Here is a 16,574-nt window from a genome sequence, read left to right on the forward strand (position 1 = left end):
CAAGTTTTCCTCGTAGACAAAAATCTGTGAGGCTGACAGTTTGAGTAAATTCAAAGGTCAACTGGATACTTACCTTTGTGAAGAGGGAAGCATATAATTTTTTTCTATCTACTTTTTTTTTTTTTTTTAGCCAGTGCAGCAAAAGCCTGTAGCTTCCTTAAACTATATAGCGAATACTATTACTATTTCTATTACTTATTCACTAATGATGGTATTCCCTAAGGTTCAGTTCTTTCTCCTTCTTTTATAGTAATGACCTCTTTCACTCACTGGACATCTATTCATAGTTTTGCCAATGATAGCCCACTGCATTCCACCTACCAATTTGATATACCATGCCTGGCAAAAACACTTTCAACTTCTTAAATATCCACTACCAATTACATGGATATTGGCATTTAATTCCTTAAATGCCAATTCGCCACATAATTCTCCAATGGCTCAAAGAAAGCAAAGTTAATTTCAATCCTTCTAAAGCTTAGTTGTTTTATTTATCATAAAATAAGTTTTCTACTCCTATGCTTCATCTTCAAAATCACTCCATTTCTAGGCAAGATCACATATCTGTAGTAGGGATTACCCTGATTTCTAATCTTCTCTTAGCATAGGCGCATCATACATAGGAGACGGGGGTAAAAAAATATTTGTATTCACCAAGAAGTAGTTGTGATAGAAAATGTAACTGTTTTGTTTGCTACCTTGTAATCTCTATAGCAACAACACAAATTTTGGTTTCGATCTGACAATTCATTTTTTTTCTTTGCACTACTAAATGAAGAAGTGTCACAACGGATAAAGTGAAATACGGGTCAGTGATTCGGTTCCTCTTTCTGCAAGGAGAAACACCCAAAACAATCCACAAAGAAACGGTCACTGTTTATGGAGAAGAATTTCCAGATTACAGTGTTGTTGCACATTGGTATAAACAATTCAAATGCAGAAGAACAAATGTGCTAAGAAAAGCAAGAGGAGTTTTTTCATGGCATCACTATCATCCTGAAACTAAAATGTCAAAACAGCAGAAGCATGCAGAATTACCACCCTCCTCCCAAAGGCAAAGATGTAAGCAAGTGCTGGCAAGGTGATGCTGTCAGTTTTTTGGATCTGTAATAATTTCGTATGCTGTTATAATAACAGATTACATTCCAAAGGGCTGTACTGTGATGACCAAGTATTATTCCAACCTCCTCATAAAGCATGCTGCTATAAGAGAAAAAAAATGGGGAAAGCTGTCAAAAGTTGTGCTCCACAAAAATGCCCCATTCCTTGCATGTTATAGTGAGGTGTGGCCACGAATGCAAGCTTGGAATATTGCTGCATTCTGCATATTCCCTTGACCTTGCACCCTCAGATTTCTGATTTCTTCTTCTTTCCTCCACTGAAGGCATTTCTTTGTGGAAAACACTTTGCTGCTGATGAGCTGATTTCTGCTGCTGAGTCATGGTCTGAAGGACAGTCAGAGGACATCTACAAAACTGGCCTGTGGAAGTTTTTTTTTTTTTTTTTTTTTTTTTTGGTAGTTGTTGGCGCATTGGCTTTTGTGGCCATAGTGCACCTCCCAAGGTTTTTGCAGTACCTTGATCCAAGCCCGAGGCAGGATTTGAACCCGCGACCTTTGGGTTGTCAGGCAGGCACTTTACCTGTGGAAGTGAACTGAGAGGTAGAAAAAAAAATGTGTCATTTTGTCGTCATGACTATATTGAAAGAGTGTGTGATACATGGTGTTTGTTTCAACCCACTATCACAACTACCTCTGGGTGAATACAAATCTCTTTATAACCCCATTGTATTTCTTCCCCTAGATCTAAAAACAGGGTCTTCTCTTTCACTCTCAGCATTAACTTTTCTTCTTAGCAACTACTCAGATTCCGTACAAGTCTGAAATCCACTGTACCATAGAATACTATTCCCACATTTCGGATAATGGCCCCATAACCTCTCTCAGACTTCTAGACTCAAATCAAAAGAGGGCAGTTAAGTTAAGCAGTGACCCATCTCATACAAGTCTCTCTCCACTGCATTTCATAGACTTTGTTTCTACTGCATGCCTTTTCTACAGATACTTCCATGGGCCCTATTCTTCTGTGCTGGTTTCTGTATTTCTTCCCCCCTCCCTCCAAAACAGTCAAAATGTGCCACAACTAATCAGCATCTATTTACTGTCCAACTTCAAACTCACAGAACCAACTTATCTTTTTCCTCATTTCTCCCTTCAACTCCAGCTTTCTGTAACAACCTTCCTTATTATGTATTTCCTGAAAATTAAATCTACAGAAATTGAAGTCATTCCAATTCTGTCATCTCAACCTTCAACCTATGCACAATACTAAGTTCTAATAACTTTCATGTTTCGGGTTTTCATTAAAAAAAAAAAAAAAAAAAAACGTGGAGGAGTACTGTGTTAATACTAAGAGAAAACACTTACACTTGCTAACACATTAATTCTAGAAGTACAGTAAATAAAACTGACAATTTTTAAGTAGCAGTCATCAAATGTAGATATCACAAACATATGGGATGCAGAATTTGAATATCGTACAATGTGAACAAAAAGGATGGAGTGAAGTCATGCTCCTTATTAAAAAGCATACAAAATCAAAAGCTGTGTACCCAGGTGATATGGGATGTCAGTGTAATGTTTAGTAACTTGTCTGTGATAAGCACTAGGAAAACAAAAGATATTATGAGTATGTTGTAGGCCAAATGACTGATGAGTATTATGAAGAAAATTAACTATCCAAATAATGTGTGCAGCTTGGCCACTCACAGACAAAACATTTCTGGATTTATTAGATGTCTGCTACTTACTCAGTATGTTAAATAGGCAACAAGAGAAAGCAACACTCTTGATCTGATTATTAGCAATGACGTTTCATATATACTGTTTCTACATATCATATGTAAAATATCATGTGTCAAAGTTTAGACCTAAACAGATAGGTGAATTGATGAGAGTAGTGGCAATTGCATGGGATGATTATACACTTTTCTTCTGATGGCAAACTGGGATGGCACAGAAGCCTCAAGTAGGTAGTGACTAGTTTTTACTCAAGTTACTAAGGGAATTAAGCAAGTTAAGGCAGATTATGAAAAGTCTTTGGCGAAGATTGTGAAGAAAAGTAGCAGGGGATTCTCTGATTATATTAACACTATAACAAAAAGTAAGAAACACACCGGTCCACCAGATACGAATAGCATACCTACTGATGATCTGGTTCAGCTTGCTAGCAAAAAATAAATATTTTGTATCTATATTCATTCATATGAGGAATGGGGATTACTAGAAGTACAACAAATTAAAACTGAGAACTTAATAAAATTAGATAAAAATATATTCTGAGACATACCTTTGGCTATTAATCGAGTCTTGTTCATATACTCAGTGAGGTTTTCAGCTACTAAAATGACTAGGGAATACTGCATTTGCAGCCGATTTATAACTTCGTGTCGATAAAACATATGTGGCGTGCGCTGAGAATGAGTAAAATTAGGAGGAGCCTCAGAATATAAACAACATATTTCTCTGATTTGTTTTAGGGCTGGAAGTACCCACTTGTCATTCTTAAGTTCTTGGACACATCGATCAAGCCAATGGGTTTTCTGAGTGTCTTTATCCTGCATTAACAAAACAAGGAATAAGAATTGATTGTCTAATAAAAATAATATTTCTAAATTAAGATATTGTTACAAAATGAAAAACTACCTTGTTACAATTTTATAACAAGATAGTTTTTAAAGGTAAGAAAAATTGTTATAAAATTAAAAATTACCAAAAATTGTGTATTCATCAAAAATTGCAGGATGCACAAAAAACCATATATGGAATCAATTTATTAAATTTATTAAGTTTAATAAAAATAAGAAGTTTTTGTTTTTAAAAGACACCTGCTTCAAACAAAAGCTAACCTTGGATAAAGCTGCATGCAGGAAATGACACAGGAGAGAAAAAACAAACAATACCTATTTCATCAAAAATGTGTGTGTGTGTGTGTGTGTGTGTGTGTGTGTGTGTGTGTGTGTGTGCACGCGCACTAATATCATACATCATCAGCATACAATAGGAATGCTGGATTTGATACATTAGTGGAATGGATATTGCTGCAAATAGTAAGGCTGAAAGAGAACCACCTTGTGGGATCCCTGCCTCCACACTTTTATAGACTGTTATAGCATTGCATGTGAAGTGAAGCAATATCCTAGGAAGCAATTATTGAGGATCTCAAGCATATTTCCGGATATCCTGTAGAATATTTCAAGTAAGGAAAGAAGGGGCATGATTTGGACTGAGTCGAAAGCAGATATCATGTGTCCAGAAAAATGGTGTGAAGATGTTCCTGTCATTCCAGGCATGAAGTATTTTCTGTGATAAGGACTGTAGGCAGGTTACAGTACATAAGCGGTTCCCAACCTTTTTTGACTAGCAAACCTCTTTCAAGATAATATTTTTTATCGCGAAACCCCTTTAAACGTAAAATTTTTTTTTTAGCAAATGCCTTTCAACATAATATTTTTAAAGTGAACCACTAAGCCTATATTCTCTGAAATCGTATAATATTTCTGAATTTTTATATAAAATATTTCCAGTACTACTGTTTTTATAAGTGACATAGCGTAATAATAATTTTTATTATTAAGTATCATTTATACTTTGTAAAGCAGTTATTAATCAGTCCAAACTAGATTTCGAACAGACCAAAAGCCAAAAAACTTGCTTCTCATTCAATGGTAGCCAAGCATTCCGGTCTCTTGCCAAAGCTATTGGCCGCAACTTTTGCCCATCTCTGTTCCCACTTCTGTCAAAACCAGATGGTTCTGTTGCCACATCAGTCAAAGATAAAGCTGACCTGCCAGCATCCTATTTTTCTTACTCACGTATTGATGACCTCGGTAAATTATCTCAAACCTTTCCCAGTACACTCCATTTAATGCCTCCTGTAGTCTTACATCAGAACGAAGTCAGAAGGATTTTGATGAATCTGATGCTAAGGAAGCTCCAGGTCCTCATGTTTTTTCTCCACTTGTTCTCAAAACCTGAGCACCAGAACTTACTTCTGTTCTTTGCCGCTTTTTTCACTTCCTTATTCCAAGGGTGTTTTTCCTTCTGCTTGGAAATTCCCATATCCAGCCAGTTCCTAAAAAGGGTGACAAATCCCTCACATCCAATTATTGTCCCTTTGCAATTACTTCTACTCTTTCTAATGTAATGGAGAAACAATTAATTGCAAACTCTTACACTATCTAGAAACCTTCCATCTGTTGAATAATTGCCAGTATGGATTCCGTCAGTGTTGATCAACTGGTGATATTCTTGCTTATGTTACCCATTTATGGACAAATTCAATGGAAAAATTGGGTGAAACACAAGCAGTTGCTCTTGACATCTCAAAGGCTTTGGATCATGTTTGGCATAAAGGTCTTCTAAATAAGCTTCCATCCTATGGTTTGTCAGCTGTTTTTTGTAATTGGCTATCCAGTTTTATCTCAGATCACCCACTGGATAATGGGGTAGACGGGTCTCCGTCTACCATTAACAAGTGGGTGATTGACTGAAAATCCTATCCATAGTTTTGATGACGATAGCACATTGCATTCCACCTTCCAGTTTGAGAAATCTTGCCCTGCTCAAACAGCTTCAACTTATTGAATATCCACTACCATTTACTTAAATGCTGATCTCCTGATAATTCTCCAGTGGGGCAGCGATAACTTAATTTCTATACTTCTAAAACCTAGTCCTGTCTTATATATCTCAAAAAGGATTCTTCTGCTCCTATGTTTATCGTCAATGGTTTTTTTTTTTTTTTTAGGAGCATTAGCAACTAAGGACATATTGCTTCGGGGTTATGCGGTGGTCATTCCCTGACCTTTCCGCATCCATCCGTATTTGGTGGTCATGGGCTTGACCCCCGGTCTAATCAAGAAGCGTGTGCTACGCACTACTGCTCCTGCCCACCTGGCTACGGAGGCGCCTCATCAATAATGCTCCGATTTCTAGGGAAGGTCTTGGGGATTACCCTGACTTCTAATCTCTCTTGGCATAAAGCACATTACAAATATTGCTTCCTGTGCATCGAAAAACCTTGGTTTTCTCTTTTTTTTTTTTTCTTGGCGTTACTTTTCGTCCAAACTGTTGTTGACTGTAAAAGGTAAAGGTAAGGTGCAACCATTATCAATCCACTGCAGGATGGAAGCCGCCTCAACAATTCATGCTGAGGGAAATGGACCATAATCTGCCACACTGGTCCAGTGCGGTTGGCAGATCGACTGTATTCAGCAGTCAGGGGGCTTGAACCCCGGTCTACTCAAAGAGCGTGTGCAACTGCACTCCCGCTCCTGACCACTTGGCTACGGAGGCCCTGTAGAAATCGCAAATCCACCCTACCATGGAATACTGTTCCCACATCTGGGTGGTGCCCACAAAACCTCTCTCAGGCTTCTAGATACCATTCAAAAGAGGGCAGTTAGGTTAATTAATGTCCCATCCCTAACAAAAAAAAAAAAAAAAAAAAAGAAATTATATTAGGGTCACACAAATGATTACATCTACCCATAATATTTATTGTGTCTGAGACCGACTAACTCGGACAAGGAGTGAAAAAAGCCCTTTAAAATTCCTCGCATCATCAACGGGATTCAAACCCAGGCCTTTTCCACCCGGTGTGAGGAGGTAGACCTTTCTATAGATACTTCCATGGGCACCGTTCTTCTGAATTGGCTTCTACAATTCTCTCTCTCTCTCTCTTTTTCAAAGCAATCTCAACACGTGCTGCCACCAGCCAACATCCATTTACTGTCCAACTCCAAACTCGCAGAACCAACTTTTCGTCTCCCTCATTTATTCATTCAACTGCCATTTTCTGGAACAACCTTCCTTCATACGTTTTTCCTGAAAATTACAGAAGTTCAAGTCTAATGTCAACAAATATCTTTTGTCTACTCAACCTCCAACCCATGCACAGTATTAAGTACTATAGGTGTGCTTAAAAAAAAAAAAAAAAAAAAAAAAGTACTTGTATATAACAATGATCCCTGAAAATCAAAAAAAGATTTAGTATGGAAAATATATTTATTTAACATGATATACTGTAAGATAGTAAACTAATTAAAAAGAATTGTGGGAGATGTGATTTCTTTCTTTGGCAATTCTTTACTTTTTATTTATTTTAATTTTACTTTATTGTTTATTATTAGTTATATTTTGTAGCTTACAAATATATCTATGTAAATCTAAGCAGATGCCTAGATAAGGAGATGACTGTCCCTTTGTATAAGGCAATGGTCAGGCCAAGGCTTGAGTACTGCGTACAGGTCTGGCAGCCTCATTTTAGGAAGGATGTAGATTTGATTGAGCGTGTACAGAGAATGGCAACAAGATTGGTAAGGGGAATGAAGGGATCCTCTTACCAAGAGAGGCTTAAGTTCTGCAAATTGCAGTGGCTGGAGACTAGGCACCTGCGAGGTGATCTGATTGAGGTGTATAAGGCCTTGAATGGATTGAGCTTGCTGAATTGTGATGGGATCCTTCCACTTGTTCAGATTACGAACCTAAGGGGGCATAAATTCAAATTAAGAAAGGACAGATGTAGAATAGATGTGCGGAAATCTGCCTTTAGCCAGCGGGTGGTAAATTGCAGGAAAAAACTTCCATCTGTTGTTGTGATAGTTGAAAGGTTAAATAAATTTAAGGAGGAACTGGACAGGCATTTGGAGGAAATGGTGTGTTTTTTTTTTTTTTTGGCTTATGCTGCATAAGCTCATACACTTGCTTTCTTTCATCACATGCCACTACTACTATAGACAGTGTGTCTCCTCACCCAAATTAACTCAAGTATTCCGTCCTCCAGGTATAAAGGTTGAGAAAGGGAAGTTGGTACCTACAGCTGAAATGTATGATTACAGTAAAATCTCGTTAATACAAACTCGGTTTATAAGCAATACTCATTTACATGAAACACATACCATTGCCCTGCAAAAGGATTGGATTTCTATATAAATATATTGTTTATTACAAAATTTGGTTAATATGTAATAAAAATTACTGAAATATGTTATAATATTACTGGAATAAGTTATCTACATGGGTGGCAGAGGCTGACAGTTTGGGGAAATTCTTTTTTCATTTATTATTTATTTTATTTTTTATTAATATTATTATTATTATTTTTTTTTTTGGATGGTACAGCATAAGCCTTAGGCTTCCTTGCACCATACTGCCATTAGTATTAACTAATACTAAGTTCATTTTCACCCTGTGAGAAATTTATATTGTTATTTTGTATATTCAATACAAATCAGCAGTTGTCCGATTACTGCCCATATTACTGCCTCTGGCCACCCTGTTCCCTGCTTCTCGAAGTATGGCATTGACATGTTAGAATTTGATTTTGTGTTAAAAAAAAAAAAAAAAAAACAGTTTATGGTAGCTACAATGTAGTGAACTCTGAAAAACATCATTGTGAAGGATGAACTGATAAATTAACAAAACAAAAAAAAAAAAAAAAAAAAAAAAAGTTTTTTTTTAAGTTGTTTACATACACTCCTTTGCTCTCCACAGGATTACGGCCAGTTGCAATTGTTGCACCAATTCAAAGAGTATTTTGCTACAGTATAATCTATTTTTGGGCAATTTTATCTGAGCTGTCTTCTTTGGAATTGGTGTCTTGAAATTAATTTAAAGTTTGTTTATATTAAATTTCATCTAGCAGTGCAATGGCAACAAAACATAAACGGACGGAATTAAGCCTGGAAATTGAACTGAAATTTATACAAGAGGCTCATAGGATGAAATAAGGCAAAACAAACATTTCAAAGGAATACAACATCCCTTTACCTACTTTATCTACAATACTCAAAAAAACTTGAAGTGCATGACACTGGAGCAGTGATATAATAAACAGGAAACAAATGTGTGGTGCAAAACAAGAGGAGCTTTAAACATAACTTTGAGTGATACCAACAAATATTGTGCATCTAATTTACCAATATGTCCAATTTTGCAAAAAACAGGCAAATTATTTGGCTCAGCAACATGGAATTAGTGACTTCAAATGCAGCAGTGGCTGGCTCCAAAGATTTAAAGACGAGAATAACTTGGTTTCGCAAAATGTTTGCGATGAGTGTGGATTAGCCAACAAAGAAAAGGATACAGGCTGGTTGGTTGTGTTCTGTATGGTCCACTCTTAAAAACTATGAGGAAAAGGATATTTTTAATATTGACAAGACGGGTTCATTTTATAATTTGCTGCCAGACCAAACATTTGCTGTTCGAGGAGAGTCTCTTGTCATGGTGGAAAATTAAGTAAACAAAGACTCACTGTTCTGTTATGCTGGAATTCCGATGGCAGTACAAAACTATTCCCACTTGGGATTGGTAAGTTTTCCAAGCCACGAAGTTAATCAACTTCCCTGTGATTATGAGACCAACAGAAATGCTTGGCTTACAGTCAAAATTTTTCAAGTCTTGGCTATCAAAAGAAGACAAAAGAATGGCTTCAGAAAAAAGGAACATCTTGACGATTCTAGATCGTTGTACAGCACACTCTGCAGAGACACTTCCATTTACAATTATACGGGTGTTATTTTTACCACCCAGTACCACCAGTTTTATGCCTTGAGCCTCTGGATCAATGCTTTAATTTATAATCTCACTAGAACATATAGAGCCCAACTAATAAGGTACAGTCAGTCCTCGTATAGCATGATAGTTGTGTTCCTAGAAACCCTCGTGCAATGCGAAATCGTGCAATATAAACAACAGGCCCTATGGGAAAAATAGGGTTAGGTGCCGACCACCCAAGTTTGAACACACATTTGTGACCAAAACATTAACAAACACAATAAATAATCGTAATAAAATACTTATGTAATTTATTACGATTATTTTCTTACATATTTTATTACGTAATAGTTGTAATAAAATACGTATTTTATTACAACTATTTTTATATATATTTATTACATTTATATATATATATATATATATATATAAATTTATATTTATTTATTTTTATTACGTAATAAAATATTGCTAATGCTTCTGCTTCTATCGTAAGCAAACTTGTTTTTTGTTTGATTTTCTATCCAAACAGATGACAGCCGTTGCATCTCTTCCAATTCTTTGTATCTTAATCTAATGGTTTTTAATTACACTTTGAGTTGTTCCTGCTATGAAAGTTGTTTTTATTTTCTCTGCATTCTTTGTAATTCTCGGCATTGCCTCATTTAGGTCTGTAGCACGTGCAATATCACATGGTCTTTCATTTCGCTCAAAGCGTTTCCCAATTTCATATTTTTTCTCTATTGACAGGCGGACTGTCCATAAGCCTTACCGGGGAAACCCCAGTGGGCCTGAGGCCGGTGTGATTTTGGCCATTACCGTAGTATGAGGCCACTATAAATTTTCCAGGGTAAGAATTTTCGACCCAGTCCGCCACTGTTTATCGATATTGCTGTTTTTTTTTTCTCTCTGAATCTGCACTGTCTTCACCAGGACGCTTTCTTTTCGCACCTTTTAAGTATTTTACTCATTTTTAGGGAATAAAGCACAATTACAAAACGAGGAGGCACGCTTGACACACATAAACAAAGCTGCGCGCGTGTAGCAACTGAATAAACAACACTGTAAAGGCAGAGATACACTATTAACACCTCACATTTTACTAAAGCACATTTCTAGGGGTTACTACCATAAACCAATAAAAACAATTTCCAGTTGCATTTCTGCTAGAGGAATCTGTTATAAACTGGTAGTAAACTTGATCTAATTGCATTTGCGAATATACCGATAGCTGGAATTGTGTTTGTTTTTACGTTATTATGGTGAAATGTGTTTCCCCTTCACTGATATAAAGTTATAATCCGTTGGGGTGATTCTGCGTTCAACTACCATTTCTTGTAAACACAAAGGCGAATCATGCATAAGCGAATTCGGTTCGTGTTATATAAGATATCGTTCCCCTATTTATAAATCGTGTATGATCGAATTCGTGTAATGTAAACATGTGTTATACGAGGACTGACTGTACTTGATCCACAACATAGGAGGGAACAATTTGCAGCCAAATTGGAATGTCTTGGATACTATCTGTAATCTTCTTATTGCTTGGGACAGTATTGCACCAAGTGTAATAATTACTGTATTGTTAGACAAGGCTTTTGTTTTTATCATTTTTATTATTTTATTTTGTTAATTTATTTCTTCATTTATTTTTGATATTATTATTATTTATTATTAGATACATAGTATGTACAAAAAAAAAAAAATAAAAAGAATTTTTGACACTTTTGGTGGACCTCTTTACTAGAAATCTTGTTATTACAAAACATGAAAATTTACATGCTTTGAACTTTGTATTAACAAGAAGTGACTGTAGTAAGAAAACTTTTTAATAAACACAGAGATATGACCATTTATCCAAATTTGTAAAGATCACTTTCAAAATTCAGAACCTCCATGCAGTATTCATATGCCTTCACAAAGTTAAAGGGCACCGACACTAAATGACTTAACAAAAATATTCATGAATGTGAATCTCCAGTCATTAAATGATCTAGCATGGATCTGTGCATTTCAAAACCATACTAGGTATCAAGCTACATTGTAGTATCACACTAGCCAAGCATTTACCATTCTCTCCATTACCTTACAAAAACAGTTCCTGAGCACTATGGGACAAGAGTTAGTAATAATTTAAGGTCTTTACCTGATTTTGGGGAGGCAAAAACAAATGCCTTATTCCAAAAGCCTAGGACATATACCCCAATGTGTTATACAGACATAACAAACGATACACTGATCCGTCAAAAAAAAAAAAAAAAAAAAAAAATCTTGATCACAGCACAGTGAATATCACTTAACCCAAAAGTACTTTCTGTGGAATAAACTGTTCGATTGTTCAATTTCTCCACGATAAATGGTTTGTTATATGACTCTTAGGTCCTGCCAGAGAAGTCTATAAAGCTTAAAAGATAGGATGCTACTTAAAAACAATTTGAAAAAGTTTCTCATAACACATCTGCAATTGTTTCAGTAATAGCTTCTATTGCATTCCAGAAAGGAAGAGGGATACGAATTATACTTACAATTCATTTTGTGGATTTTGTCCCACACTACTTTCTGGATTACTTTCCACATCGTCTGTATTTAGTGGTGACTGGCTCGAACCCCGGTCTAATCAAGAAACACGTGCTACGCACTGCTGCTCCTTCCCACCTGGCTACGGAGGTGCCGAAGTGGGAGGTCCTTTAGGCACCTCAGATCACAACTTGGTGATTGTCTGTTCTCCAATGGAGCCTTTATCTCATAGCTATTCCCAACCTCGTATTGTTTAGCATTACAAGAATACAAAATGGGATGATCTGTGAGACTTCTTATCTTCTTTTCCTTGGTCGGGCTACCGTTTTAAAACTTCTGATGTCAACATTTGCTAAGATCATGTCAGTGAAAAGCTCCAGGTCCTGATGGTATTTCTCCTCTTGTTCTCAAAACCTGTGCTCCTGAACTTACTCCTGTTCTTTGCCGCCTTTTTTCCCTTTCTTGTTCCAAAGGTGTTTTTCCTTCTGCTAGGAAATTTGCTCATACCAACCAGTTCCTAAAAAGGGTGACAAATCCCTCCCATCCAATTATCATCCCATTGCAATTACTTCTACTTTTGCTAAAATAATAGAGAAATCAGTTAACCGCCAACCCTTAAACTACCTAGAAACCTTCCATCTGATCGCCAGTATGGATTCCGTCAGTGTCGATCCACTGGTGATATTCCGGCTTATGTTACCCATTTATGGATTAATTAAATGGAAGAGGTCGGTGAAACCCAAGTAGTTGCTCTAAACATCTCAAAGGCTTTCGATCGTGTTTGGCATAAAGGTCTTCTAAACAAGCTTCCATCTTATGGTTTGCCGTTTTTTTTTTATTGGTTATCCAGTTTTCTCTCTGAGTGCTCACTGAGGGTGATGGTAGATGGCACTCTGGCTTCTAGCTTCTCCACTAATGCTAGTGTCCCCCAAGGTTCAGTTCTTTCCCCCACTCTTTTCCTCTTGTATATTAATGACCTTCTTCCATTGAATGGAAACCCTATCCATAGTTTTGCCGATGATAGCACATTGCATTCCACTTTCCATTTTGAGAAACCTTGCCCTGCTCAATCAGCTTCAACTTCTCGAAAATCTGATACCAATTCCTTAAATGCCGATCTTCAGGTAATTCTTCAGTGGGGCAAAGACAACTTAGTTGAACCCAAGGGGGCATAAATTCAAATTGAGGAAAGACAAATGTTGAATGGATGTGCGGAAATGTGCCTTTAGCCAGCGGGTGGTTAATTGCTGGAACTAACTTCCATCTGTCGTTGTGGAAGTTGATAGGTTAAATAAATTTAAGGAGGAACTGGTTTTGGCTGATGCATACACTTGCTTCCTTGCATCACATGCTACTTACTCCTAACACTGTAGCTCACAGAACTCTTAGAATAATTAGTTTAAGGCAATGCTGTCCAGCTCCTCTAACCCACTGGACCAATTTTTCTCTTGAAATTCTCTTGGCAGATCGGAAATAACATAATTTAAAAAAAAAAAAGTACCTAAAAAAAAATAACAAAAACAATCCATGGTAGGGGTAAATTCTTTTTATTTATAAGTCATCTTAAAATAGTAGGTAATACTAATATCTAATTTTTACATACCTATTACCGTAATACAATCCTTTTGCACATAAGTAAATAAAAGAAATCAAAAAACATGCACAACGTAACAAGTGTGTTGAAGAGGTAAGTATGTTGTAGGTATGAGTATATATTGATATATTGTTAAGGTAAGAAGATATGACTGCTTGGTTCTCTCTCTGCCTACCTCCATAAGAAGGCAGCATGATCATGATAATCTTTAATAAGTACAGATAATTGGGAGCACTGTTGGTTGAAGCTGCTTGGCAACAAGTTCTTTTATATGTACTTTGGTGTTTGTTGTTGTGAATTGAAGCTCCTGTATTTTAATTTTATATATTTCATATCAAAATGCTTGCTCACAGATATGTACTACCAAACATAGATGTTATCTGTAGTCCAAATTATCTCAAGTTGGGATGATAGAAACTAGAATACTTTGGACAGAAACTTGAATTCCATTCCAGTTTCTGAACTAAATACAATGAATGGGTCTCCCTGAAGCTCACAAAATATCATTTGATATTGAGGACTTGCCCTTTTCAATATCAACAATAAATGGATTGTTGAATTTTTCACATTTTTTTTTTATTCACATCCATATTTTTGGGTTAATTTAATTGACCATTAAATAAAGAGTTCTGCTAAAAATGTATAATATTAATGCACCACACGTAAAATTCACAAAACATACCACAACAAAGACAGAACTGCTACTTAATACTGAACATATTCAGTGATGGACTAAGGAAAAATCGGGCCCTATGCAAGATTCTCATTTCAGGCCCCACCTAGGGTTGCCACCTTTCAGAAATGTAATGGAGGACACAGTTGACTGGGTTAAAAAAGGTCTTCTATTACTAAATAAAAAAACACAGGTCTTGTATTATGTTGAAAGCTAGAAAGAGTCCACTGCCTATAAAAATTTATACTAAAAAAAATTTATAATAAAACCATTTTACAGGCCCCAAAAAATGACGGGTGCTAGGCAGTTGCCTAGGCCAAAGTCCACCCCTGAACATATTTATACAATGAAGGAAATCACTACCAATGCCATCTACTGATCAGTAACAAAATGTGGGATTGATAGTGGTGACCCTTAGAGACTTCATTCTAGCACAGACCACCGTAGCTTATGCAAGTATGCATCTTTGCACTATTTCCCACTGTGCTTCATGAAATATTTGTTAAGCTGTATTGGTTGTCACTAGTTTTACTAAAATTAAGTATTAACAACTGTTCATTTTTGAAAAAATATTTAATTTAATGCACTAAGGAGTTCACTAGCCGTGTTAAATATTTCTTTTCGGAACTGTACATATTGAGAGAAGCAAAATACGTTAACAAAAGTATTTTGTATATTATCAAACAAAGTTTTAAAACACAGATCACAGAATTACCTAATTTTTATTAAAATTTGTTTTCATTTGCAAGCCACAAAAAATCTTTCGCAGGCCAGATGCATCCCAGATGCCAACAGTTGAACAGTCCTGACTAAAAGCATTTCATCTGAAACATTTTATATGCTCTAGTAGAGTGTTTGCCAGCTGGTGAAAACCAAGAAAAACAATGCTTGATGAAATGGGAATTCATCCCATCCAAATGAGAATGATAATGTAATATCTGTAACTAAGAAAAGCACCTCCCAGTGGATGGGCAAAGCAATTACAGAAAGGTAAAGTAAATCGAAAATGTTTCAAAAAGTAGGACAAAACTACTCATTTTAACTGGATTAAAGTTTACATGGCACTAAATTTTTAACAGTATTGGAAATTAAACTGCTTAGTTGCATTTAATATAAGAGTTTTTATCTAAATCATATTGGCTTTATAAATAAATGCTATTAATTAGGATTATACAATACTGATTTAATTCTGCAAAGATGATAGGAATGAAAATGCTAAATTTTGTCCGAAGTGACATCAATCTTAAACTGAGTGAATCTTACTGTTACTAGAACTCAACTACAATTTTCTTCTATATTGGTAATTCCTTTATCATCCGCTACACACTTAAGCCTGGTATTAAATGTATTAAACATAACAATAATCTAATGCGCGACAATAATTAACATAACAATAAACATTTTGATAAATGACCTAATATTTTGCCGCATAGTGTTTGAATTTATCTCTAGTTCATTCTTTTATTTGCAAAGCCCCAAACAGGAGCAGTATTAGATCCTACAGTACTCAGTACCTTGCATATGTTGAAAGCTTAGAAAACAGAAGATTAGTTAACATTAGACTTGAACACAGTATATCCTCATTAATTTGATATTGGATTACTCAAAATGCAATGCATTTTGAAGATGCTACCATTTCGTGATCAGTGATACAAGATTTTATATGCAACTTAGTATGGATTATTTGAAATATCTACAATAAAAATCAAAGTCTGAACTAGGTCTAGCAACTTATGAATAGCATGTATAATTCGAAAAGATAGGCAAAAAATACTAGGGGACAAACAGTTTTTATAACAAAAATGTTTTAGTGCATTGCATATAGTATCATTTAATTTTAATTTCTATTTGCTTCCCTAAGCAATGTATGCAGACTCTCAGAAAATTGACATAACTGGAAGTTGCACTCCAGATTTTTTTTTATGAAAACAACAAACACGACAGGTATTAGAACCTATAGTGCTTGGTATCATCCTCAGGTTGTAAGTTGAGAAGACGAAAGAAAATATTTGTTGACATTAGACTTGAACTTCTGTAGACTGTAATTTTCAGGAAATACGTACGAAGGAAGGTTGTTCCAGAAAACAGCAGTTGAATGAATAAATGAGGAAGATGAAAAGTTGGTTCTGTGAGTTTGAAGTTGGACAGTAAATGGATGTTGGCGGCACATGTTCGGACTGTTTTGAAAGAGAGAGCAGGAATTATAGAAGCCAATTCAGAAGTACAGTGCCAAT

The 16,574-nt window shown here is 35.8% G+C and overlaps 1 protein-coding gene across 4 annotated transcripts in view; it reads right to left on the reverse strand.

Annotated features, from left to right (window-relative positions):
• Positions 1 to 16,574, reverse strand: part of faf (ubiquitin carboxyl-terminal hydrolase-like faf) — a 1,326,265-nt gene that overhangs the window by 917,613 nt on the left and 392,078 nt on the right. For all 4 annotated transcript variants that reach the window (XM_090382082.1, XM_090382083.1, XM_090382080.1 and 1 more), the window contains one exon: positions 3,348 to 3,615. In XM_090382082.1, the coding sequence (XP_090238208.1) occupies positions 3,348 to 3,615 (268 nt within the window). The remainder of the gene's footprint in view (positions 1 to 3,347; positions 3,616 to 16,574) is intronic.

The sequence above is a fragment of the Mastigoproctus giganteus genome, chromosome 9 (assembly GCF_048544385.1).
Source record: "Mastigoproctus giganteus isolate SK-2022 chromosome 9, ASM4854438v1, whole genome shotgun sequence".
NCBI classification, from domain to species: domain Eukaryota; kingdom Metazoa; phylum Arthropoda; class Arachnida; order Uropygi; family Thelyphonidae; genus Mastigoproctus; species Mastigoproctus giganteus.